Genomic DNA, 21,247 nt, shown 5'->3' with positions numbered 1-21,247 from the left:
GGCGATCTTGCAATTTTATGATTGTGAGATCGTCACCCTGGTTTACACGTGGTGCGCGACATCACGGCCGCCGCTGTTGTCGTTGTTAAAGGAGAAGGAGCGCACAGGTGCTCATGTGCAAATGGTGAGGGTTTGTTTTTTTTAAAAAAAAACTCCCCCCACCCCCAATGGGTACAGAGCTCTCTGTGCCCCATGCCCGGTTCCCAGCTCCTTGCATTTACTCGCGAGGAGCCGGGACAAACCACAATGCCCGGCCACGCATTCTGCAGGCTCAGGATCATCCCAAAACCGTGGAAAAAGCAGTCTAGAAGTGTAGGGCGATATCCCGGGGAAAGGTAGGAATCATCCCTCCCTGCTCCCGGGATCCCTTGTGCATCATGTGAATGCACAGGGATGATCATCCCCAGGATATCGCCCCATTTATCTCTGGCCTTAATTGCAAGTCTGAAAGGTCCCATTGATGCCTGCCTTTTCCACCATCACCATCATCACCTCCTCTTTGTCTGGAATTGAGCCTCCCTTGAAAGAAAGAGGTGGCACCGTGGAATGCCAAACAATTTCAGAGCAGTTTAGCAACTTTCCGGCACACACCATGCAAGCGTCAAGTCTCACATGGCTAAGGGGTTAAAAAACCAACCCACCACATTCTCTTTACTGTTAGGCTTAGACTCCCCCTAGCAGTAATTTCTCTTTGTGCACATTTTTTTTAAAATAAAAGAAGATGCGAAGTCAGCTTCAATCTCTGCCTCATCTGAACTATCCAAGGAGTTGGCGGAGGGTGGGGTGGGGGCAGAGGGAGAAGGCATGCTTTGGTTTCTCGACCAAGGGAACCAGCAATAAAGACTCTTCCCCCGCTGTAAAAATAAAGAAATGTCTCCTCTTGCACGGTAAAATCAAATGAGTGAATCTATGCATAAGCACGACTGGGGAACTGCCCATTTTTCTTTTACACGGAAATCTGGCACACCTCTCCTTTGTGTGCTGCCTTTCTCAGAGAAGTGATTCATGTGGGAGTTTGTGTTTGTGAAGATCTACGGAGGAAGCCGTGGCAGCCGTCCAAAGGCACTCATGGCTCCTGGCAATCTATATTCCTTTAACATAATTATATCCTTGCGCAGGATAAATCTAGGAGAACTTGAAAAAAACAACACCCAGTGTTGGGAGAGGCGCGGAGGCGGTGGGTGGGGAGGAGAGGACTCCCGATGCCAGCAGGAGCATTGGAGCTTTCTTTCTCCTACCCCAGCGAATTGGCAACAGAGAAATTATTTGATAATCTGGAGCTCGCAGGGACATGGGCTGGGGCATTGCAGCTGATTTTTCCTTTGAGTGTCCATGTGTGAATGTGAGGATACTGCGATAGATTCCATGCAGGAATTAAAGATATGGGGACCGTGTGCCTAAGAACGCCAGAAGAGCCCTGCTGGATCAGACCAAGGGTCCAACTAGGTCACTCTCCTGCGTCTCGCTGTGGTCAACCAGATGGGTCTAGGAAGTTCTCAAGCAGTCTGAGATCTAGAGACTTCTCCCCGGAATCTCCTATTGTTATCGCTCCCATCGTTCTTTTATCAACTGTTCACCTTTTCAGGATCAGAGGACATAGTAGTCCTGCTGTGAGTGTTGTTGTCTTAAAGAATAGCACACATGTGTCTCATCCAATACATGCACACACACACACACACCAACCACTCCTCCTCCAAAGCAGAGGTCCCTCCCAATGTTGGCTCCAGGTTTTTGAGGGACCTTTGGGCAAGACCCTCTCTGGCCCTCCTCCCTTGGTGAGTCTACCTTCTCACCACCATGATTGCCAACTCCACATCCTCTTTCTCATCATGGGTACCACTTCCTCGCCTGATAGGCAGAGAGCCAGGGAGCAAGGAGGCCGTATGTGTCTACTGCTCCTCCTCATCACCACTACTGCCTGGGCCAGAGCGAGAAGCAGGTTGAGGAGGAACAGCTCCTAGGGGCTCCTGTCAGTGGGCCCCTGATGGGACGTGGGTCATCAGCAGATGCCCAAACACGCCTACCCTTGACCCTGGCCCTGCTGCCTTGCCAATCCATTGCTAGGCTGTCATGCTACTGGATCCAGATCAGTGCTACTTTGGGAGGATGTGTGCTACTTCCCCTGAAAAGGTGGCCTATAAATCTTCTAAATACATAAATAATTGCTTGAGTGCTGAGAATGGAATCCATTCCGCAGCCCACAAACATCTCAAGAAGCCTCTAGAAGAATCCCTCCTTCCTCAGATGGCCTCTGAAGCTTGACAGGTGCATGGTATGTTTTTGATAAATTGTGCCCCGTGGACATCAAGTATGTGGAGGTGTGTGAAATATGGATGGGGGGGGAGGCATAAGCCCCCAAATAAATAATCAAATCCTCTTCTGAGACCTTTAAAGCAGCCTCAAAATCTAATTGTGTTAACTGCGTAGCGTTAAACTTGCCTAAAGCTGCGTAGAGGCAGAGGTAATGCAGTGAAAATCTGTTGGATTTCTCCCTGTCAGGCAAAGGTTAGTGATGGTAATTCTATTGTGACCTTTAAATTACAGCTCTCCCCTTAAAAAGGGATGTGTTTGTTTAGTTCTCTCTTTTTTAGAAGTTTTCCGTTGGCAAGGTGCACTTTCTTTGGCCTGGTTCACTTATGGAGCACTGAGGTTTGAGTTTTAAGGGGGATGGCCACTAACTTGGAGGGTGTTTTAAAAGGCATAGGAAAGGGAGCAGGTAGACCCCCAGAGAGTATTGCTCAGGAATGAATGGGGTAGCTGCTTAAGCATTGCCAAAAGGAAGAAAAGCATCAAGAAGAAGAAGAAGAAGAAGAAGAAGAAGAAGAAGAAGAAGAAGAAGAAGAAGAAAGAGGCAAAAACTGGCATAAAGATTGCATTTAGGATCAATTTAAACAACTTAATAGGCCAAATAAAACAGCGGTGAATATTCCTGCAGAAAACCCCTACTATTTCAAGTCCCATCCAAAGGCTAAATAAGCAGAAATCTTTTTTGACCCGCACCCAAATGCAGAAGTAATGGGAGCCTGGTGAATGTGCTTGGGGAGGCTGGGTGCCATCACAGAAAAGGCCCTGCCCATGCAACCACCCACCTCATCTCTGGAAGCAAGGGTACCTCCAGCACGGCCTAATCTGGAATTCAGCCTTCCCCTGGTGCCCTCTGTGCTTGCTGGGAATGATGGGAGTCGCAGTCTAGCATGTCTGGAGGGCAACAGGTAGGAGAAGGGGGCTGCAATGGTTTGGAATCCTTCCGCTTTAAGGATCTCTCTCTACTTCTGCACTTCGAATGAATTCAAACCAACCCTCGGTCACCTCCTTCTCCATAGGGCAGGGATGAGGAAGTTGCAGCCCTCCAGATGTTGCTGCTCTGTGACTTCCGTCCACTGCAGGTGACTAGATCAAAGGTAAAGGATAATGGGAACTGTAGTCCAGTAACATCTGGAGGGCCACTCATTTCCCATCCCTGCTATAAAGTGAGTTTCTGTTAGTTTTCACGATTTTACGCATGATTTTATTATATTCTGCCTGTGTTCGTGTGTGCGCACGCTTTCTGTTTCGTATGTGTTTTCTTACGTGCAAATGCCTACCAGCCTTTGGAGATCAGAGAGCTGCTTGAAATAGAAGTGTGTGAGTGACTCAATGGACTCCTCGGCTTTTAATTTCTGTTAATTTGGCCATTTGCAGTTCCCTCGGCTCCCCCAGAGAACGTGTCCGCTGAAGCCGTGAGCTCCACCCAGATCCTCTTGACCTGGGCAGCTGTGCCCGAATCCGAGCAGAATGGGCTCATTCTTGGCTACAAGGTACGCAACAATCCTAAAGCTCTTAATCTGTTGTGCGGGGGGCTCTTTTTCTAGAAGAATGTTTTAACCTCATTTTTGTTATCGATGTCTCTTGTTAGAATATAAAGGTGTTGCATGATGCATCTTGGCAGTTGAACTAAAAGTCAGTAAAATATATTCCAGATGTACGATCTGATAGATGATCCCCTGTATTTCAAGCAACAGGTTGTGTCCTAAGGAAGTTAGGGGGGGGGGGGTCATTGTTAATGTAGAGCTGAAACACGGAATCAGGAGAATTGTGTGGTACAACGTTTCCTGGGCTGTACCACGTAAGACTTCAGGAGGGAGATATATTTGTAGATATGAAACTAGCAGACACAAATGTTCTCTTTTATCGGTTTCTGTTCCTCAGAATATTGCTTTTTGAAGATGTAGTCATGCATTTGAATTTTCATAGACCTCAAATGACATTACTTGTGTCTCATGTATTGTTTGGCTGATATCTAAGGTATTTTCCTAATATGTACTAGAAGACACTCAGGCCTAATCTACACCAAGCAGGATATTGCATTATAAAAGTGGTGTGAAAGTGGTATATAAAAGGCAGGAGCCACACCAAGCAGGATATTGAACTATGAAAGTGGTATATGGTACGTGTCAATGGGCCCCAACAGTTGTCAGTGCACTTCAATACCGCTATAAAGCAATAGTGTGGCTCCTGCCTTTTATATCCTGCCTTAAATCTCTTCACTGGCTGCCAGTTAGTTTCCGGACAAAGTATAAAGTGGGCCCAGAAAACTTTAGCTTTTGGGTGATATAGAAATGAAATGAACGAATGCGTTGGTATTACTATACCGGATTGCAAGAATAGCATATGACCTCAGCATTCCCTCCCCACAAAGGTTTTTAGCCCTGTTAAAATACGGTTCCTGGAATGTCTTACTCCTTGGGGAAGTGGGAAATGGCCGTCTTCCTTTTCCCATGCATTTTTTATCATCCGTCTTTCTGCAGATTTTGTTCAGGGCCAAAGACGTGGAAAGCAAATTAAGCAGCCAGCTAGTGAGAGGGAACCACACACTCTCCGTCCTTCTAGCTGGCTTACGGAAATACGTGCTTTATGAGATTCAGGTGTTGGCATTCACACGTATTGGAGATGGGGCCCCCAGCTCTCTCCCTGTCCTCGAGAGGACAAAAGATGATGGTGAGTAAGTGTGTGCATGTGCGTGTGTGTGTCGCTGGGGCTGTCCAGTTTTAAAAAGGGGAGCTACTTTCCTGATGCACACTTTTAAGCGGAATATATTAGCATCCTCTCAGCTTGATTACATTTTTAATCTTAAAGCGCCAGATCCTCCCCTAATGTAAACAGGCGGAGTCCCATTAACTTCTAGCTGAGAATGTGCTCCCCAAATCACAGCCTTTTCCCCCATACCAGTAATTGACAAAAAAGACCGTTTCACTCGAAAACCTTATACTTTATAGCCAGTTCCAGCCTGAAGCAAATTTTTACAGCCCAATTATGAACTCCTACAGAAATCCAATCATAGCAATAAAAAAAAAGCTGCAGTATAATAGGACGTGATAAACAAACCTTGCTGTGATTGAACGTGAGCGAGATGTGGCGTTTCCTCTCCCAGGAGTGCGCCTCTATACCAACCCTGAACAAAAGAATAATAAAATGACCTTTGTGAAAATTAGTGCATAAACATTATTTTGTACTACTCTCAAACACTTTCCATAAGCCTTAGAAATTCCCATTTAGAGTTTGACATATTGAAAAGACTGGAACTCATTCCGGGGTCTGATTGAAGGAATGTGTATTCATTAGCCACACAGATGTCGAGATGCATGGCTCTAGGGCTCGTCTCTGGATTTTTAATTTTTTTTCCCCCAGAACCAATTGCCCACTTCTTCCAGCCTTGGACAGCCTTAGAAATAGGTGCCAGTTAAGGGATCAGGGGCAGAATTTGATCTGTGGGAATTCTGATATGAACTAACCCGAACCACATCTCCCGGGCTAATGTGCAGGCCGGAATGATCTAGTACTTCTCCACATGTTATGATGCAGTTCTCGGCTCAAAACGCATCATTTAGCGCAGCGTACATTTAGAAATGCATATTTTGTGGCAAAATACATTTAAAAATACATATGTTTACATGCTTTGTTTTATGCAGGTATTACAAAATGCGAATCAGTGCAGAAATAGGATGGAATGGATTTAGGAATGGATACGCACAAAAGTGATGCAGGCATGGAATATACTGATCTGTCCATCGCTAGGCTGGGATGGGAGAGGGCATATTTCGAACAGTTTTCAGGAGGACCAAGTTTTGATTTTCAGTTTTGATTCATGGGTGGTGAAACATCCTATTTTTATTCACTTATTTATTGGTTTGTTTGATTTAAATTCCACCTTAAATCAGGATCAGCTGTGCAACAGTTTTTTCCCACCTAAATGTAATTAGTTCTATTTATTTATTGATTTATTGATTTATTACATTTTTATACTGCCCAATAGCTGAAGCTCTCTGGGCGGTTCACAAAAATTAAAACCATAATAAAACAACCAACAGGTTAAAAACACAAATACAAAATACAGTATAAAAAGCACAACCAGGATAAAACCACGCAGCAAAATTGATAGAAGATTAAAATACAGAGTTAGAACAGTAAAATTTAAATTTATGTTAAAATTAAGTGTTAAAACACTGAGAGAATAAAAAGGTCTTCAGCTGGCGACGAAAGCAGTACAGTGTAGGCGCCAGGCGGACCTCTCTGGGGAGCTCATTCCACAGCCGGGGTGCCACAGCGGAGAAGGCCCTCCTCCTAGTAGCCACCTGCCTCACTTCCTTTGGCAGGGGCTCACGGAGAAGGGCCCCTGTAGATGATCTTAAGATCCGGGCAGGTACATATGGGAGGAGGCATCCTATCCCAAAAGCACTCATAGTCTAACAAGAATCAAATGGGCTGAGGATCCAAGAGGCCAGGGTAAACATGAAAGTTATTTGAGAAAACAAAAACTTAAGAACGTAAGAAGTGCCCCAATGCTGGATCAGACCAAGGGTCCATCTAGTCCAGCACTCTGTTCACACAGTGGCCAACCAGCCATTGACTAGGGACCAACAAAGCAGGACATGGTGCAACAGCACCCTCCCACCCATGTTCCCCAGCAACTGGTGCACACAGGCTTACTGCCTCAGATACTGGAGGTAGCACATAACCATCAGGGCTAGTAGCCATTGATACAGCCTCCGTCGCCTTCGCCGCCTCCTCCTCCTCCTCCTCCTCCTCCTCCTCCTCCTCCTCCTCCAGGAATCTATCCAACCCCCTTTTAAAGCCATCCAAATTAGTGGCCATCACTACATCTTGTGGTTGTGAATTCCATAATTTAACTCTGCACTATGTGAAGAAGTCCTTCCTTTGATCTGTCCTCAATCCCCCACCAATCAACTTCATGGGATGACCCCTTTGGGTTCTATTATTTTGAGAGAGGGAGAAAAACATAGGCATACTTTGAGTTGCCAGTCCAAAAAGCCATCCGAAGAACAGCACGTTTTGCAAGTGGCGATATGCTGAACACCTTCTCGTAAATACTGATATATTTCCCCCCTAAATTGAAGGCTTTTTTGTTCTTCCATGACTAGCCTGAGTGGACTGAGTCATCCCAGAGCTTAGGAATCCTTTGCTGACCTAAAAATGCTGTGACTTATAGCTCAGTAGCTCACCGCGCAAGGGAGCCATGCCTAGATCTGTCAATTCTGGCTCCTTGCCCCAGTGGCCCCTGACAGAGCCTAATACCTCACAGGGTTATGGGAGGATAAAATGGGGTAACTTCATGTATAGATTGTCCTCTGAGAAACAAATGAGCCGGATAAACAAAGATGTGCACTAACCACAGTGTAGCCAGATGCTCTTGGCCTTGTGTTTGATCATTCATCTCATCATATTCCTTGTTGACAAATGGTGCTATTTGTTCTTCCTTCCCCTTGCTCCTGACATAAGCCTCCTTGATTCCTCCCTGATCAATTTAATTAAAAGCATCATAGGTGAAAGTAGAGGAGGGATTTCAGCTTAAGGGGAACATCCGTGCCTCTAGATTTGCAAATGATCGTTAGCTGCCCCCGGTGACCTTGATATAGGTAATTCCACCGCCTGCCGGCTGTCTCTGAAAATCCACACCTGTTCCTGCGTTGATGCTTGTGGCCAGACAGAGGTGCTTGAAATCCGTATGTGACATTAGAAGACCATTCAGATTGGGAGTTCAGCAGTTGGAGAATATTCTTCAGCTCCGGCAGCCATGGAAAGGCTCAGAAAATAACCTTCCCTCTCAGGGTAATTTGACACCTCCCCAGTATATGATATACTATATAATCACCAGCATGATGAAATGTCTCTCCATTCTGATTGTCACACAGGGATCCCCAGACATCCTCCAGTATGACCATTCCCTCCGAGGCCCAACCCTCATTTGTCAAAACATGGTTGTAAATATATTTGCTCATCATTGTAAATGTATTTACTAGTGCAGTAAAGCATCTGTCTGTAGCTGCGGCGTTACAAGAATTGATTGCTAGGCTGACCCTAAAAGATAGCTTGCATTTTATATCGAACAAAATCCTTCCGTCTCTTCTGGTCTAAGATCAGTTCTGCACCACTTCAAAGCTTCCTCTCCTACCTTCTCTTACCAAGACGGTACATCCAGGGCTCCAATTTAGACCCTTTCTAGCTGGGGTTTCACACTGGCCCCGTTCAGAAGACACCTTAAACCACGGCTTTAACCATGGTGGTTAAACCAGAAAGCCGGGTCGTGTTCAGAAGACACCTTAAACCATGGCTTTAACCACGGTGACTAAGGCTTTTTGCCTTAGTCACTGTGGTTAAAGCTGAGGTTTAAGGTGTCTTCTGAAGGGGGGCACCATGTCATACCAAAGATGGTAGAGACCTCAAACCCTGTTAGATGTTCTTCGTAGGAAACCCATGAACATGCTGCTACAGCCTCTTGCACTCAAAACCACGCTGATGTCTTTAGTTTACTAGGTCAAAAGTGCATTAGGCGCATAAGAATCTGGCTCTTCCTACATCAGATTATTTGCCCGTCTAATCCAGTACTGTCTTCTTTGACTGGCAACGGTTGTCCACGGTCTCAGGGTGGAGAAGGGTCTTTCGTCTAACCTGCTACCCGACCTCCTTTTTTGTGGGAATTTTTTGTTGTTGTTGTTGTTGCATGCATCAGTGTCATATAAAAATGTTCAGGATTTATAACATGCATTTGATGTTTCTTTTGGTCTTTTAGCCCCAGGCCCGCCAGTGCGGCTCGTGTTTCCTGAGGTGAGGCTGACATCGGTGCGTATTGTGTGGCAGCCACCTGAAGAGCCCAATGGAATTATCCTCGGTAAGCCAAAAGCAACGGTTTTGTATCGGGGCAGAACTGAGGGCGTCGGCCATAGACTTATCACGTCACCTTCCATTTTTAATAACTAGAAGACTTTTTAAAATAGAAGGTCAGGGTGTTGAGTCAGGATGCATCTCAACATCATTTTCTAGCTATCGAAACCTTCAGAAGTTCTCAGGCTCTGATGAAGTATTGCTCTGGGTGCTCTGAGTATTCTTTACAGTCAACCAAGAATTCTGGAATCCGAGAAATGCCTTACTGCCCGGCGAAGCCTGGGCATGGGGAGGCTAATTGCGGGTGAGGGTGGTGTGATGAGGCGGGGAGGTCAGCCAATGGGCTGCCTCAGTTTGTGCCGCTCGTGATGGGAGGGGGAGCAGGTTACAAAAGCCAAAACGCTCCTCCCATCAGCCTCTTTCGCTGCGCGGCTCCCTCCCTCCCTCCCTTCCCTGTAGACAGTGTGGGTTTGCTGGTCGTCTTTTCAGAGGCTGAGTAGGAATTTTTTGCTCATAATCTAACTTGGTTATGAGGGGTTTTTTTCACCTACTTCTCACTGTAAGACAGGCAGGGTGTTTAATTACGTTAATTTGTTGCAGTTTGGTCACATTTGATGGGGAGGCGGATAGGAGCGAGCATCTGGGGTGAGGTGTTAATTGGTGAGCAGTCACGGGCACCGTTTATGGTGAGAGGTAATCCCTGAGGGCCAACCACTGGGAGTCCAACGGGACCAGATGGGGGGGGATAAGGGTTACCTTTGAGGCCAACCCTCCTCAAACCACTCAGAGCCCAGCGGCATGAGGGGGGTTTGACACCGGAAGGCCTCCCGACCCCATAAGGGGAAAGCACGTATGGTGACAAACGAACAAGCGCCACTGTTCGGGCTGTGATTGCCTCGCCCGATCCCGGAATGGCCTCGAGGGTGGTCAATAGTTGATGCCCACTTAGGCCTGCCCCTCTTCTGCAAGCCTTTCAATAAATGTGGCCCTTATTTTAAATCCAATCTTGTGTCTCGTCTCATTATTTCTCACCCTTCACTTCCGCAAAACACCCTCCTGTAGCCTTAGCTGCTCTTACTCTCTCCTGCCGTGCCTTCAGCCCAGTCAAGTAGCTTCAGTACTAAAAAACATACTAGTGTGTATCAAGAGTGTGGATGCAGCCATTCCAAAACCAGGGCTCAAGAACAATACAAGTTAAAGCCCCCTGATACAAGTTAAAGCCCTCCTACCTCGCCCATGCTGGGCCCCCAGTCCATCTAGTAATGTGTAGTTTGACGCTGAGAAGTCAGTTTCCATAACCGAAGGAATGAAGGAAGCTCGTAGTCTTGGCTTTATAGTTGACTCCTCGCTCTCCTTTATTCCACATATTGAGGCAGTAGCTAAATCCTGTCGTTTTTTCCTGTATAATATTGCCAGGATTCGATCATTTCTGTCTGTCTCTTCTGCCAAGACTCTTGTTCATGCATTGGTTATTTCTCGGTTGGACTACTGCAACCTTCTTCTCACATCAGTCCGTTGGTTTCCGTTCACCACTCTGCTGCTAAGATCATCTTCTTGGCTCGCTGCTCTGACCATGTTGCTCCACGTCTGAAATCTCTTCATTGGCTTCCAATTCACCTCAGAATCCAATATAAACTTCTCCTGTTGACCTACAAAGCTTTTCACAGTCTAGCTCCTTCCTCTCTTTCTTCTCTCATCTCACCCTATTGCCCCGCTCGTGCTCTTCGCTCCTCTGATGCCATGTTTCTTACCTGCCCAAGGGTCTCTCCTTCCCTTGCTTGGCTTCGTCCATTTTCTTCCGCTGCCCCTTACGCCTGGAACGCTCTTCCAGAACATTTGCGAAGTACAAGTTCAATCGCAGTTTTTAAAACTCAGCTAAAAACTTTTCTTTTTTCTAAAGCTTTTAAAACTTGATTTTGATCTGACTTTTACACTGTTAGGTTTACTCTACCCTGTGCCTGTTTGGTGCATTCTCTTCCCCTTCTTATTGTTTTATTATGATTTTATTAGAATGTAAGCCTATGCGGCAGGGTCTTGCTATTTTATTGTTTTACTCTGTACAGCACCATGTATACTGATGGTGCTATATAAATATAACAATAATAATAATAATAATAATAATAATAATAATAATAATAATAATAATAATAATAATCAGAGCACTGTTTCTCACCTTGAATCCAGGAATCCAAAATGCCCTATCCACCCACCACCCACCGGTGCTGTCTATGGGCCACAGGGTTGCTCCCTAAGGGTAGTATCCAATGTTAGTCCTATGTAGAGTAGAGTAGACCAATGGAAATTAATTGTTTGTTCATCATAGCTGATAAAAGCTGTGTGAGCTCTTCTCTGGGAAACTGATCAAACTTTGCGTTTAGCATGTTTAGCGTTTTCAGACTGCACCCGTAGTGATACTTTATTTTTTAAGGTAGTCCTGTTGGTTTGATTTTGCCATCTAACGCAGTTCCCTTAAACCGTGAGGCGCTTTTCGCTTTGGGTTAAATAAAACCTGGAACTGCGTGTTGTAGATGGCATTTTCTCAGATGGTGTATGGCAGCCGAAAATATTCTGCTGATGATAATAGGGCCCACAAGGTGCTTGGAGTGTCATTAGATCAGATCTGAAAACAGCTGTTCCAGAATCCTTTGCATACAATAAGGGAAAAAAGGAAGGGTTTTTTTTCCCTCCAGTCTTGGCCCCAGTTAGCTGTCTCAGGCAGCATCCTGCTGGGTTCTCCTGGTGTTTGAGATGCTTATATTATCTCAAATGGAACTCTGTACCTTGTGTGCTTATTGTCAAATTAAAACCAGGCGTTTAAACACAGGATTCGTATACATGGGCAAATCCCATCTACCTGGAACAGTCTGTTTGGAAAATAGCAAAGAAATACTTTCACCTGCCTGGCAGTAGCCTTGCCTCCAAAATTGGGATGCTAGAGAAATTTGACGCAGGCTAAAATACGTTTGGATTTCTAGGAATCTGACCTGTGGAATCTGTTGCATCCTCAGGCCGCGCGGAGTCCATGGACTATTGTTTCTTCTATATATTCCCAAAATTTACTCAAATGTATTAAAATACACAAGTTTCTCCTGAGACTGGAAAATATGAGTATGACAGTAAACACCTTGCTGGATGTTCCTTTTCGCATTCCAGTCCATTGTTGTTTATTCGTTCAGTCGCTTCCGACTCTTCGTGACTTCATGGACCAGCCCACGCCAGAGCTTTCTGTCGGCCGTCGCCACCCCCAGCTCCCCCAAGGTCAAGTCTGTCACCTCCAGAATATCCTCCATCCATCTTGCCCTTGGTCGGCCCCTCTTCCTTTTGCCTTCCACTTTCCTTAGCATCAGCCTCTTCTCCAGGGTGTCCTGTCTTCTCATTATGTGGCCAAAGTACTTCAGTTTTGCCTTTAATACCACTCCCTCAAGTGAGCAGTCTGGCTTGATTTCCTGGAGTATGGACTGGTTTGATCTTCTTGCGGTCCAAGGCACTCTCAGAATTGTCCTCCAACACTACAGTTCAAAAGCATCTATCTTCCTTCGCTCAGCTTTCCTTATGGTCCAGCTCTCGCAGCCATAGGTTACTACGGGGAATACCATTGCTTTAACTATGCGGACCTTTGTTGTCAGTGTGGTGTCTCTGCCCTTAACTATTTTGTCAAGATTTGTCATTGCTCTCCTCCCAAGAAGTCAACGTCTTCTGATTTCCTGGCTGCAGTCAGCGTCTGCAGTAATCTTTGTGCCCAGAAATACAAAGTCTGTCACGGCCTCCACGTTTTCTCTCTCTATTTGCCAGTTATCAATCAAGCTGGTTGCCATAATCTTGGTTTTTTTGAGGTTTAACTGCAACCCGGCTTTTGCACTTTCTTCTTTCACCTTTGTCATAAGGCTCCTCAGCTCCTCCTCGCTTTCAGCCATCAAAGTGGTGAATTCAGTCCATTACCTCCACATATTACTCCTTACATTGTTACTACGGGTGTATATTCCTCCCCTCTGTAAGGAAGACCTCTTTCCAACTCAGCCTACTCCCTCGTTGGTGCCCTTCTGTCCTCTCTACATCCAGCATACATCTTGAAGTAACTATGGCCTTAGCTAGACCTACCTTTTGTTCCGGGAGAGAGGAGGGGAGACCTCCGTTGGGATTAACGCGAGATCTCTCCCCTGTTTACACGTAAGGCACGATGACCTTAGGAAGAGAGGCGTCCACCCGCCATTTTTAAAATTTGCTGGTCGTGCGAATGGTTGTGCTCAAAGGTAACTGGTTTTTTTTAAAATTTAAATTAATTTCCCCACTCCCCCCACCCTACCCCTGATGGGCGCAGCGATCCTGGCTTCGCGTGGAGTGGGGTCAAGCCGCAGAAACAGGCCACACATTCCACGGTCTCGGGCTCAGCCCAGGACCGCAGAAAAAGCGGGCCCAAAGGGGAGGGCGATATCCCGGGGCAAGGGAGGGATGATCCATCCCTGATCCCTGGATCCCCTGTGTGTCATGTGGATGCACAGGGATGATCCCTGGGTTCGCCCCGGGATATAGCCTGATCTAGCTACGGCCTACTGTATGTGTCAGAAGAACCCGCATCAAGAAACTGGTTCAGAATTAGACGTAACTCAAGTTTGCAAATTGCTGTTTTGATCTCATGTTGCGTTCGCACACACCTCTTGCCTTTGAAATGCTAAGTGGTAAAAATCAGCAATGTGTACGAGGACAACTTTAATCTCTTGGTTTTATGCAGAATCTCTCCTCCCAGTTCTGCAACAAATTAATAGCTGTCTGTATGTTCAGATGTGCTGCAATTTCCTAGGGCTGAAGGGCTTTGTATTGTAGTGATGAGCATTAAAAACAGCATTAGTATTCAGAGTGGAAAGCTAAGGCCCCTTCGTGTTCACGTGGGGATGGGGTAGTGAAGAGGTAGCTTGCCTTAGAGTGACCTGGGCCAGATCTACACCAAGCAGAATATAACACATTGAAAGCAGTTTGAAAACCGCCTATGAAATGTGTCCTGGGCCTCAACAGTTGTTATAAACCGTTATAAAGCACTAGTGTAGATCCTCCCCTGACATTGAAGATAGGGTGACCCTGTGAAAAGGAGGACAGGGCTCCTGTATCTTTAACAGTTGCATAGAAAAGGGAATTTCAGCAGGTGTCATTTGTATATATGGGAAATCTGGGGAAATGTCCTCTTCATCACACCAGTTAAAGCTGCAGGTGCCCTGCCCTCTTTTAAATCTAGTCACTCTAGTATAGCTCCTGCATCCGCTGAACTTCCCTTTTCAATACAACTGTTAAAGATACAGGAGCCCTGTCCATAGGGTCACCCTATTGAAGAGTCACATTAAACTCTTGTCTTTTATTCGGTTCAGAAAGGACTACATGCCAAGATCACTTTCTTTGATGAAATTTGTAGGGCACGTTGTTTTTTTAAAGAAGGACACTTGATAATCTAAAAGAGGCAACAGTCAGGTTTATATGGAAATTTAGGCCAAAACAACAGTGCAAATTCATGAGGAAGGTAGTTCTTCGTACAGCATGGAATACATTTATGGAACACACCATCACGAGATGTGGTGACAATGACTAGCGTAGGCTTTTGAAAGAAGGTTTAGGGTGCAATGCTATAGGCACATACTTGGGAGTAAGTAACTCTGGATGTGGTGTTACTTCTGAGTATGCATACAAATACTCTGTTGTACAAATCAGTGAGTGATACATCTATGAACAGCCATGCTAGCTAACTAGAGGCAGAGTTCCTTTGAGTGCCTTCTGCTGTGGACAAGCCCAGTTGCCTTCATGTCTTATGAACTACCCAGAGGCCTCTGGCTATCTGTTGCTGGAATGAGGGTGGAGGAAATTTTGCTCCCTTGTTCTTGTTTGCACTGCCTAAGTTGTTAGCACATCCTTTGGAAGCTCGGCATTCCCCTTGAGAACAGGCCCTTGATGTGTCCTCTCCTTACCCTTGATGTTATGATATATCGTCCCATTATCCAATTGAGCTATGTTATCAGCCAATCAAAAAACGTGTTCAGTAGGTCTTTTAACTACCTCGCTGCATCTGAATGGCTGTTCGGTTAAGTCAGTCATTGGGAGGGGCGGGCAGTGTCTGTGACAGCATTGCTTATGAAACTTACACAGTAAGAAGAGAACTTCATATCTGGGTGATAGCCAAATGAATCAGCAGGAATTGGCAGCCTCTACATTCTTGTGGAAGTATTTCTAAGTTCTCTGTATAATGATTTTTCTCTCGCAAGGCAGGCCTAATCGTATTCATTTCTTTCTCCAAATCTGAGCTTCTTCCGATGCCTTGAAAACGTCTTCCAGCCTCATATCCAATCTCCATTCTGCTCTGAGAATATTGCTGCATTTTTTTTTCTTGTAATGTTCTTTACTGTGTTCAGCAATTTTTTGAGTTCCGTTTCATACCGAGTTTCTATTCCTCATGTCTTAATGGCCTTTAAAATGCCTATTGCATTTATTGCTACGTTGCTTCTGTAGCCCCAGGGCATACATTAATTTCTCTTTGAACACTTTCCATTTACCTCTATTGATTTCCCTCTTTTGATTTCACCCAGCACTTCCCCTGGTCTTTTCTTCTTTTTGTCGCTGAAGTTTTGTGTTCCAGTACTTTCCCATGGAACGATCTCACTTAGGCATTATTTTGGTGTTGTAGCTGATTCACAGTTTGGGGGTTATTTTTAATTTTAATTTCATTTTTGCCACCTGTCTCAACAGTTTTCATATTTATGGGGCAGACTGTGGCCTTAGCTAGACCTAAGGTTTATCCCGGGATCGTCCCGGGGTCATCCCTGCCTGCTCCTGGGATCCCCTGTGTGTCATTTACAGGAACGGGGATGACCCCAGGACGATCCCGGAATAAACCTTAGGTCTAGCTAAGGCCTGTGTGTGCATTTTAGCTCCCCCAGGCTCAAATCAGATTGACGTAGAACAGGGTTGTACAGAACTCACAGGGCCCATTTCACCCACCTCAAGCTGGCTGTGTTCCTTCAGCTATATTTCAGGGGGTTAAGTTGAAATTCTTTTTAGGGGAAGAGAGTTGGAGTAGCCACCATTTTGTTTTCCTAGAAAGCTGTGTTCTGAGATGCGTTTTCAGTCTGGGGGGAAGCAAGAAGTGAACAAGAAGGTTGCATTTATTTATTTATTTATTATTTTATTACATTTATATACCGCCCCATAGCCGAAGCTCTCTGGGCGGTTTACAAAAGTTAAAAACAATGAATATTAAAAACAGATATACAAAAATTTAAAACCATCAAAAGCATAAAAACAATTTCCATTTAAAAACAATATCGATTTAAAACAACTGTTCTGGGGTCAATTAAAAATTCAGCATATGTTGATAACTGCCTGAGAGAAGAGTAAAGTTTTAACCTGGCACCAAAAAGATAACAATGTTGGCACCAGGTGAGCCTCATGGGGGAGATCATTCCATAATTGGGGGGCCACCACTGAGAAGGCCCTCTCCCTTGTTGCCATCCTCTGAGATTCCCTCGGAGTAGACACCCGGATGAGGACCTTAGATGTTGAGCGCAGTGTATGGGTGAGTTCATGTCGGGAGAATATTGTGGTCCCAAGCCATGTAAGGCTTTATAGGTCAAAACCAGCACCTTGAACTGGGCTTGGAAACGTATAGGCAGCCAATGCAAGTGGGCCAGAATCGGCCTTATATGTTCGAACCTTCTGGTTCTGGTTACCAATCTGGCCACTGCATTTTGCACAAGCTGCAGCTTCCGAACCATCTTCAAAGGCTGCCCCACGTAGAGCGCATTGCAGTAATCTAATTGATAAAGAGGAGGAGTAACTCCACAGAGCTTCTGTTAGCGGGCCCTGCTGGGGTGTTGGCCTTCAACATGTGCCCAACCACGTCTTCCCACGTCTAGCCCCAGGCCTACCTGTGAGGAAGCCAATGGGATTATTTACTTTTGTGAGTGAGCCTGTTGGATTGTTCACAATATCCCTACATTCTTACAGTAGACAAATCGGTTCAAGAAGTGCTAGCCTTAGATGTTGTTCTCCATAGCCAACATCTGTTAGTTTTTAGCTCCATGGAAGCAGGTGTCACTATTACTAAGAGTATCAAATAACTTATTGAAACCTTCCTTTGCTCCTTCTTGTTGGCCCTCAACCTGGGTGTTCGCCGTAGTTTGCCCAGCTGGTACTAATGAAGAAGGGCCTCCCCACGCCTCACATAGATTCCTCCTCAGGCCCCCAACATGGAATACACTCATGTCCTTTGGGATCTCCATCCTGGGAGCGTAAAATGGGCCCAGCAATTGGACCATTTTAAGCGTGATCAGCAAGGACTTTTCTTGGGAATCCCCTCCCTCACACACAGCCGTGAGCATGGAGGGCATTAAATGATGCCGTTTATTACATTAATTCATACAGCTCCTCATAATCAGCCAATTGGATGAGTTGCTGAATGCACTAATAGCTGAATATGCCATTTTACCAATCCTGCCCAAGCTTGAAGGGGGAACAGAGCAAGAAATGAGATGGATTTAAACTGGTTTGCTCTTGATAGCAAGTGTAATCACTCTGCAGACCAAGGTGAATTTCCTTCCCATGTTTTGTATTTTCTCACCGGGCTTTTGTTTTGATGCCTGTGCTTATTTTGATTTCATCTCTAACTTTTGCACTCACTTTGGCCTCTTGTTTGCTGTAGTGCGCCTCCCCCCTCCATTCTGTCCCGCTTGCCTCCTCTACCAGCTGATTCTTGCCGTGGCTTTGGTTTTGCTTTCTGCACATGTGCAGGAACTGGAAAAGGTCAGACCACATCACTCCAGTGCCTCCTTCGATGCGCTCTCTCTTCCTTGGCTTTAAAAATCAGTTAACTAAAATGCTGTAGCATTTATTAAATCAGGCCTAGATTTCACAGTGTGGGAAGTAAGATACATACCTGGGCAGTCTGCATAACATTTGCAAAGGGTAAAGCTAAAGATATTCAAAATTGGGTGCCTCTTTCCCTCTCTCATACTGGCCCCCTTATGAGCTGTGCACAGCTAATGGTCTCTGAAGATTAGACTCTTTTTAATGCGAATGCCTAACAACACCCAGCTGGTACATTTTTTTTCCTAATATTCCTGTTAACACATTGCAGATTTCAAATAGATGAAATAACAAGATGGATCCTCCCGCTCTTTTCCAAATCAATTTCAAATTTCTTACAAAAATATAGAGCTGGTATTCTTAATTATACCAATAATATAGAAGTGAGAAATATCCAAGTTCTTCTTCGTGGTCTCTATGCATCACACATATGGGCTTTGCGCCTGCGCAGAGACCAGACCGGAACCTACTATAGCTGAGTGGAACGTTTTTGGCGGGAACCCCTCCCCCCACGCTACCGCGCACGTCCATGGGGTTCCCGCCCTTACCTCAGTTCTTCGTCGTCCGCCGTTGTGCATAGACCAGCTTAACCGAACCTCTAGCGTTTTTCTAGTTAACTTACTTAATCTTTTCTTTAAACCTGTTCATTCTTTAATCTTTCCTAATTCTTCTTACTTCTTTCTTATCTATATAAAAAAAAAAAAAAAAAATTAATCAAATTGTAGATAGTTTTTCCCTCAGCGACTTCGGTCGCCTGAGGCCCGTATGGCAACGAAAGCCCCATTTAGGAAGTGTGTAAGGTGTGGGGCGAAACTTCCGCCGACGGACGGACACTCTCTTTGTCTCGTTTGTTTGGGAGAAGGACACGTTGTGGAGGCCTGCCACCACTGTATGTCGTTTACAAAACAAACTAGGAAACATAGAGCCGATAGACTTCGCTCTATATTGTGGGAAAAAGCTCTCAAGGCTACTGAGGCTCCCAGTATGGAAAAAACGGCAGTTGGTAAGTCCGTTACTGAAAAAACGGCAATCCGTAAGCCCGTTATCGACAAACCAGCAGACCGCGGCACTGAGGTGCAAGCCAGAGCTCATAGGGCACAGATACCCCTCACGCCTGGCCGGTCTTTGACGAGTTCTATGGCTAAGAAGATTTCAAAGAAAGCCAGAACTCCTAAACCTTCTTCGGAGCTGGAGAAGAAGAAGAAGAAGAAGAAAAAGAGGGACGCTGAAAAATCCACCTTAGCGTCACCTCGAGCGGCGGAGCCTGTTAGGAGTCATTCCACGCCTCCCATTGCTCCGACCGCGTCGATGTCGAGGCCTCCCTCGGCATCGAGATCTCAGTCGGTACCGATGGCCACGGTACCGACACGCCCACTCAGCCTTTCGGAGGGTGAACTAAGAGATTCCGCGTCAGCGGCTTCTTTCCAACAGCCTACAAGGCCTCAAACGTTGCAGGGATTAATCCCACTACAACCATCTCCAAGACTTACACCTCGTCGTGAATGGGACGGAGCTTCTAGATACTCCGATCCTCAGCCAAGATATGAAGACTATGAATGGGACCGATATCGTCCCCAGCGCTACTTTCCGGATCGACAGAGTCCCCGGGAAGGTTACTATGCGCACCCGCCACCTATGACAAGAGTGTGCCGGTTACCACTACCTTCACCACCTGACCATCAGGCTTCGAGGGTGTCTACTCCTCGACAATGTATGCAACCTTCGGCGTCGACCGGGGCAGTTCCCACGGTACCAACAGACCAACTTCAATTGCAGGTGGTTACGCTGTCTTCTCCTGAGCAAGACTACCCTTCAGATTCGGAATCGAGGGTGTCTGCGACTCCAACGATGCCTTCGCCGGAGGATGAGGTCCACGATGACGACCCCTCCTCTCCTTCGGACGATATGGTCAGGTTTTCTGACCATATGCTTAGGATGTCACAGGCATTGGGATTAGATATCCAACAAACGGACGAATCGGTTGTGGACCCCATTTATGATGTATTCCAGACTACCACTAATCAAAGACTTGCTATTCCCGTTCCACATGCATTGAAGCAAACAGCTCAGCTGTCTTGGAAGACACCTGCTGTGACTCAGGCTACGTCTAAAAGATTAGAGACTCTTTATCGAATCCAGGAGGAAGGCGTCAAATTTTTGGTACAGCACCCAAAGCCTAACTCCATCGTGGTTGAGTCAGCCCAAGGCCAATCGCAGAAGGCACATTCGGCACCGGTGGATAGGGAAGGGAGGAAATTGGACCAGACTGGTAGAAGGATTTACTCCTCTTCTTCTCTAGGTATTAGAGCGTCAGCATACGAAGCGACGATGGCGAGGTACCAGCTTTTCCTGTGGGAAAAGATGGGGTCCTTATGTGAACACCTCCCGGAGGACAAGAAGGAGCTGGCGAGAGTGTTTCAAAATGAGGCCTCTGCAATCGCCAGGCAGCAATTATCCACGGCCCGACACCAAGTGGATTGCCATTCGAAATCGATGATGGGCGCAATATCTCTGAGGAGACATGCGTGGCTCAGATCAGCTAATTTGACCCATGAAACCAAGTGGAGGATTGAGAGTATGCCATTCGATGGCGAAGGACTCTTTAATACTAACACTGATGAAACCCTGGACTCCATCTACAAAGCGAGAACAACGGCTAAGAAGATGGGGTTCACTGCTCCTCCTGTGCAGTATAGGCCAAAGAGATGGGTGAGACCGCCAACGCAACAACACCAGCAATACCGGCCTCAGTACCAACCTCAACCTCGGCAGCAACAACAACAGTTGCAGAGGAAGAGACCATACCAAGCTCGATATCAACAAGATAAGAGGCAACCTGACTTCTCTAAGAAGCAGCGTGTTTGACTCTTCGGCCCCAGATCCACCCCCTTTTGCGGATCGCCTAGCACCCCATTACCATCTATGGGAGTCAATAACAACAGACTCCTGGGTGCTCACTATCATCAACTCGGGCTATGCCATCGAGTTCGATGCCCTTCCTCCTTTTTCCGGCGTGAAAGTAACGACTCCATCCCCTCCTCTGCTGCTCGAGGTACAGACCTTACTATCGAAGGGAGCCATCTCTTCTGTACCTGCAGAGGAACTCAACCAGGGGTTTTTCTCCCGTTACTTCACGGTCCCGAAGAAAGATGGAGGTCTTCGACCGATCATGGACTTAAGACAACTGAACAAGTTCATCACCCCGAGGAAGTTCCGTATGACAACGGTTACTTCAATTTTACAGCTTCTA

General features: G+C 46.0%; 1 protein-coding gene across 2 annotated transcripts in view; it reads left to right on the top strand.

The window, feature by feature from the left end:
- SDK1 (sidekick cell adhesion molecule 1) overlaps positions 1-21,247 on the top strand; it is a 563,777-nt gene that overhangs the window by 438,697 nt on the left and 103,833 nt on the right. For both annotated transcript variants that reach the window (XM_063143659.1, XM_063143658.1), the window contains exons 26-28: positions 3,682-3,797; positions 4,788-4,977; positions 9,068-9,166. In XM_063143659.1, coding sequence (XP_062999729.1) covers positions 3,682-3,797; positions 4,788-4,977; positions 9,068-9,166 — 405 coding nt within the window. The remainder of the gene's footprint in view (positions 1-3,681; positions 3,798-4,787; positions 4,978-9,067; positions 9,167-21,247) is intronic.

This window comes from Elgaria multicarinata, chromosome 17 (assembly GCF_023053635.1).
Source record: "Elgaria multicarinata webbii isolate HBS135686 ecotype San Diego chromosome 17, rElgMul1.1.pri, whole genome shotgun sequence".
Lineage (NCBI taxonomy): Eukaryota > Metazoa > Chordata > Lepidosauria > Squamata > Anguidae > Elgaria > Elgaria multicarinata.
This window is presented reverse-complemented; position numbering and strand designations above follow the sequence as displayed.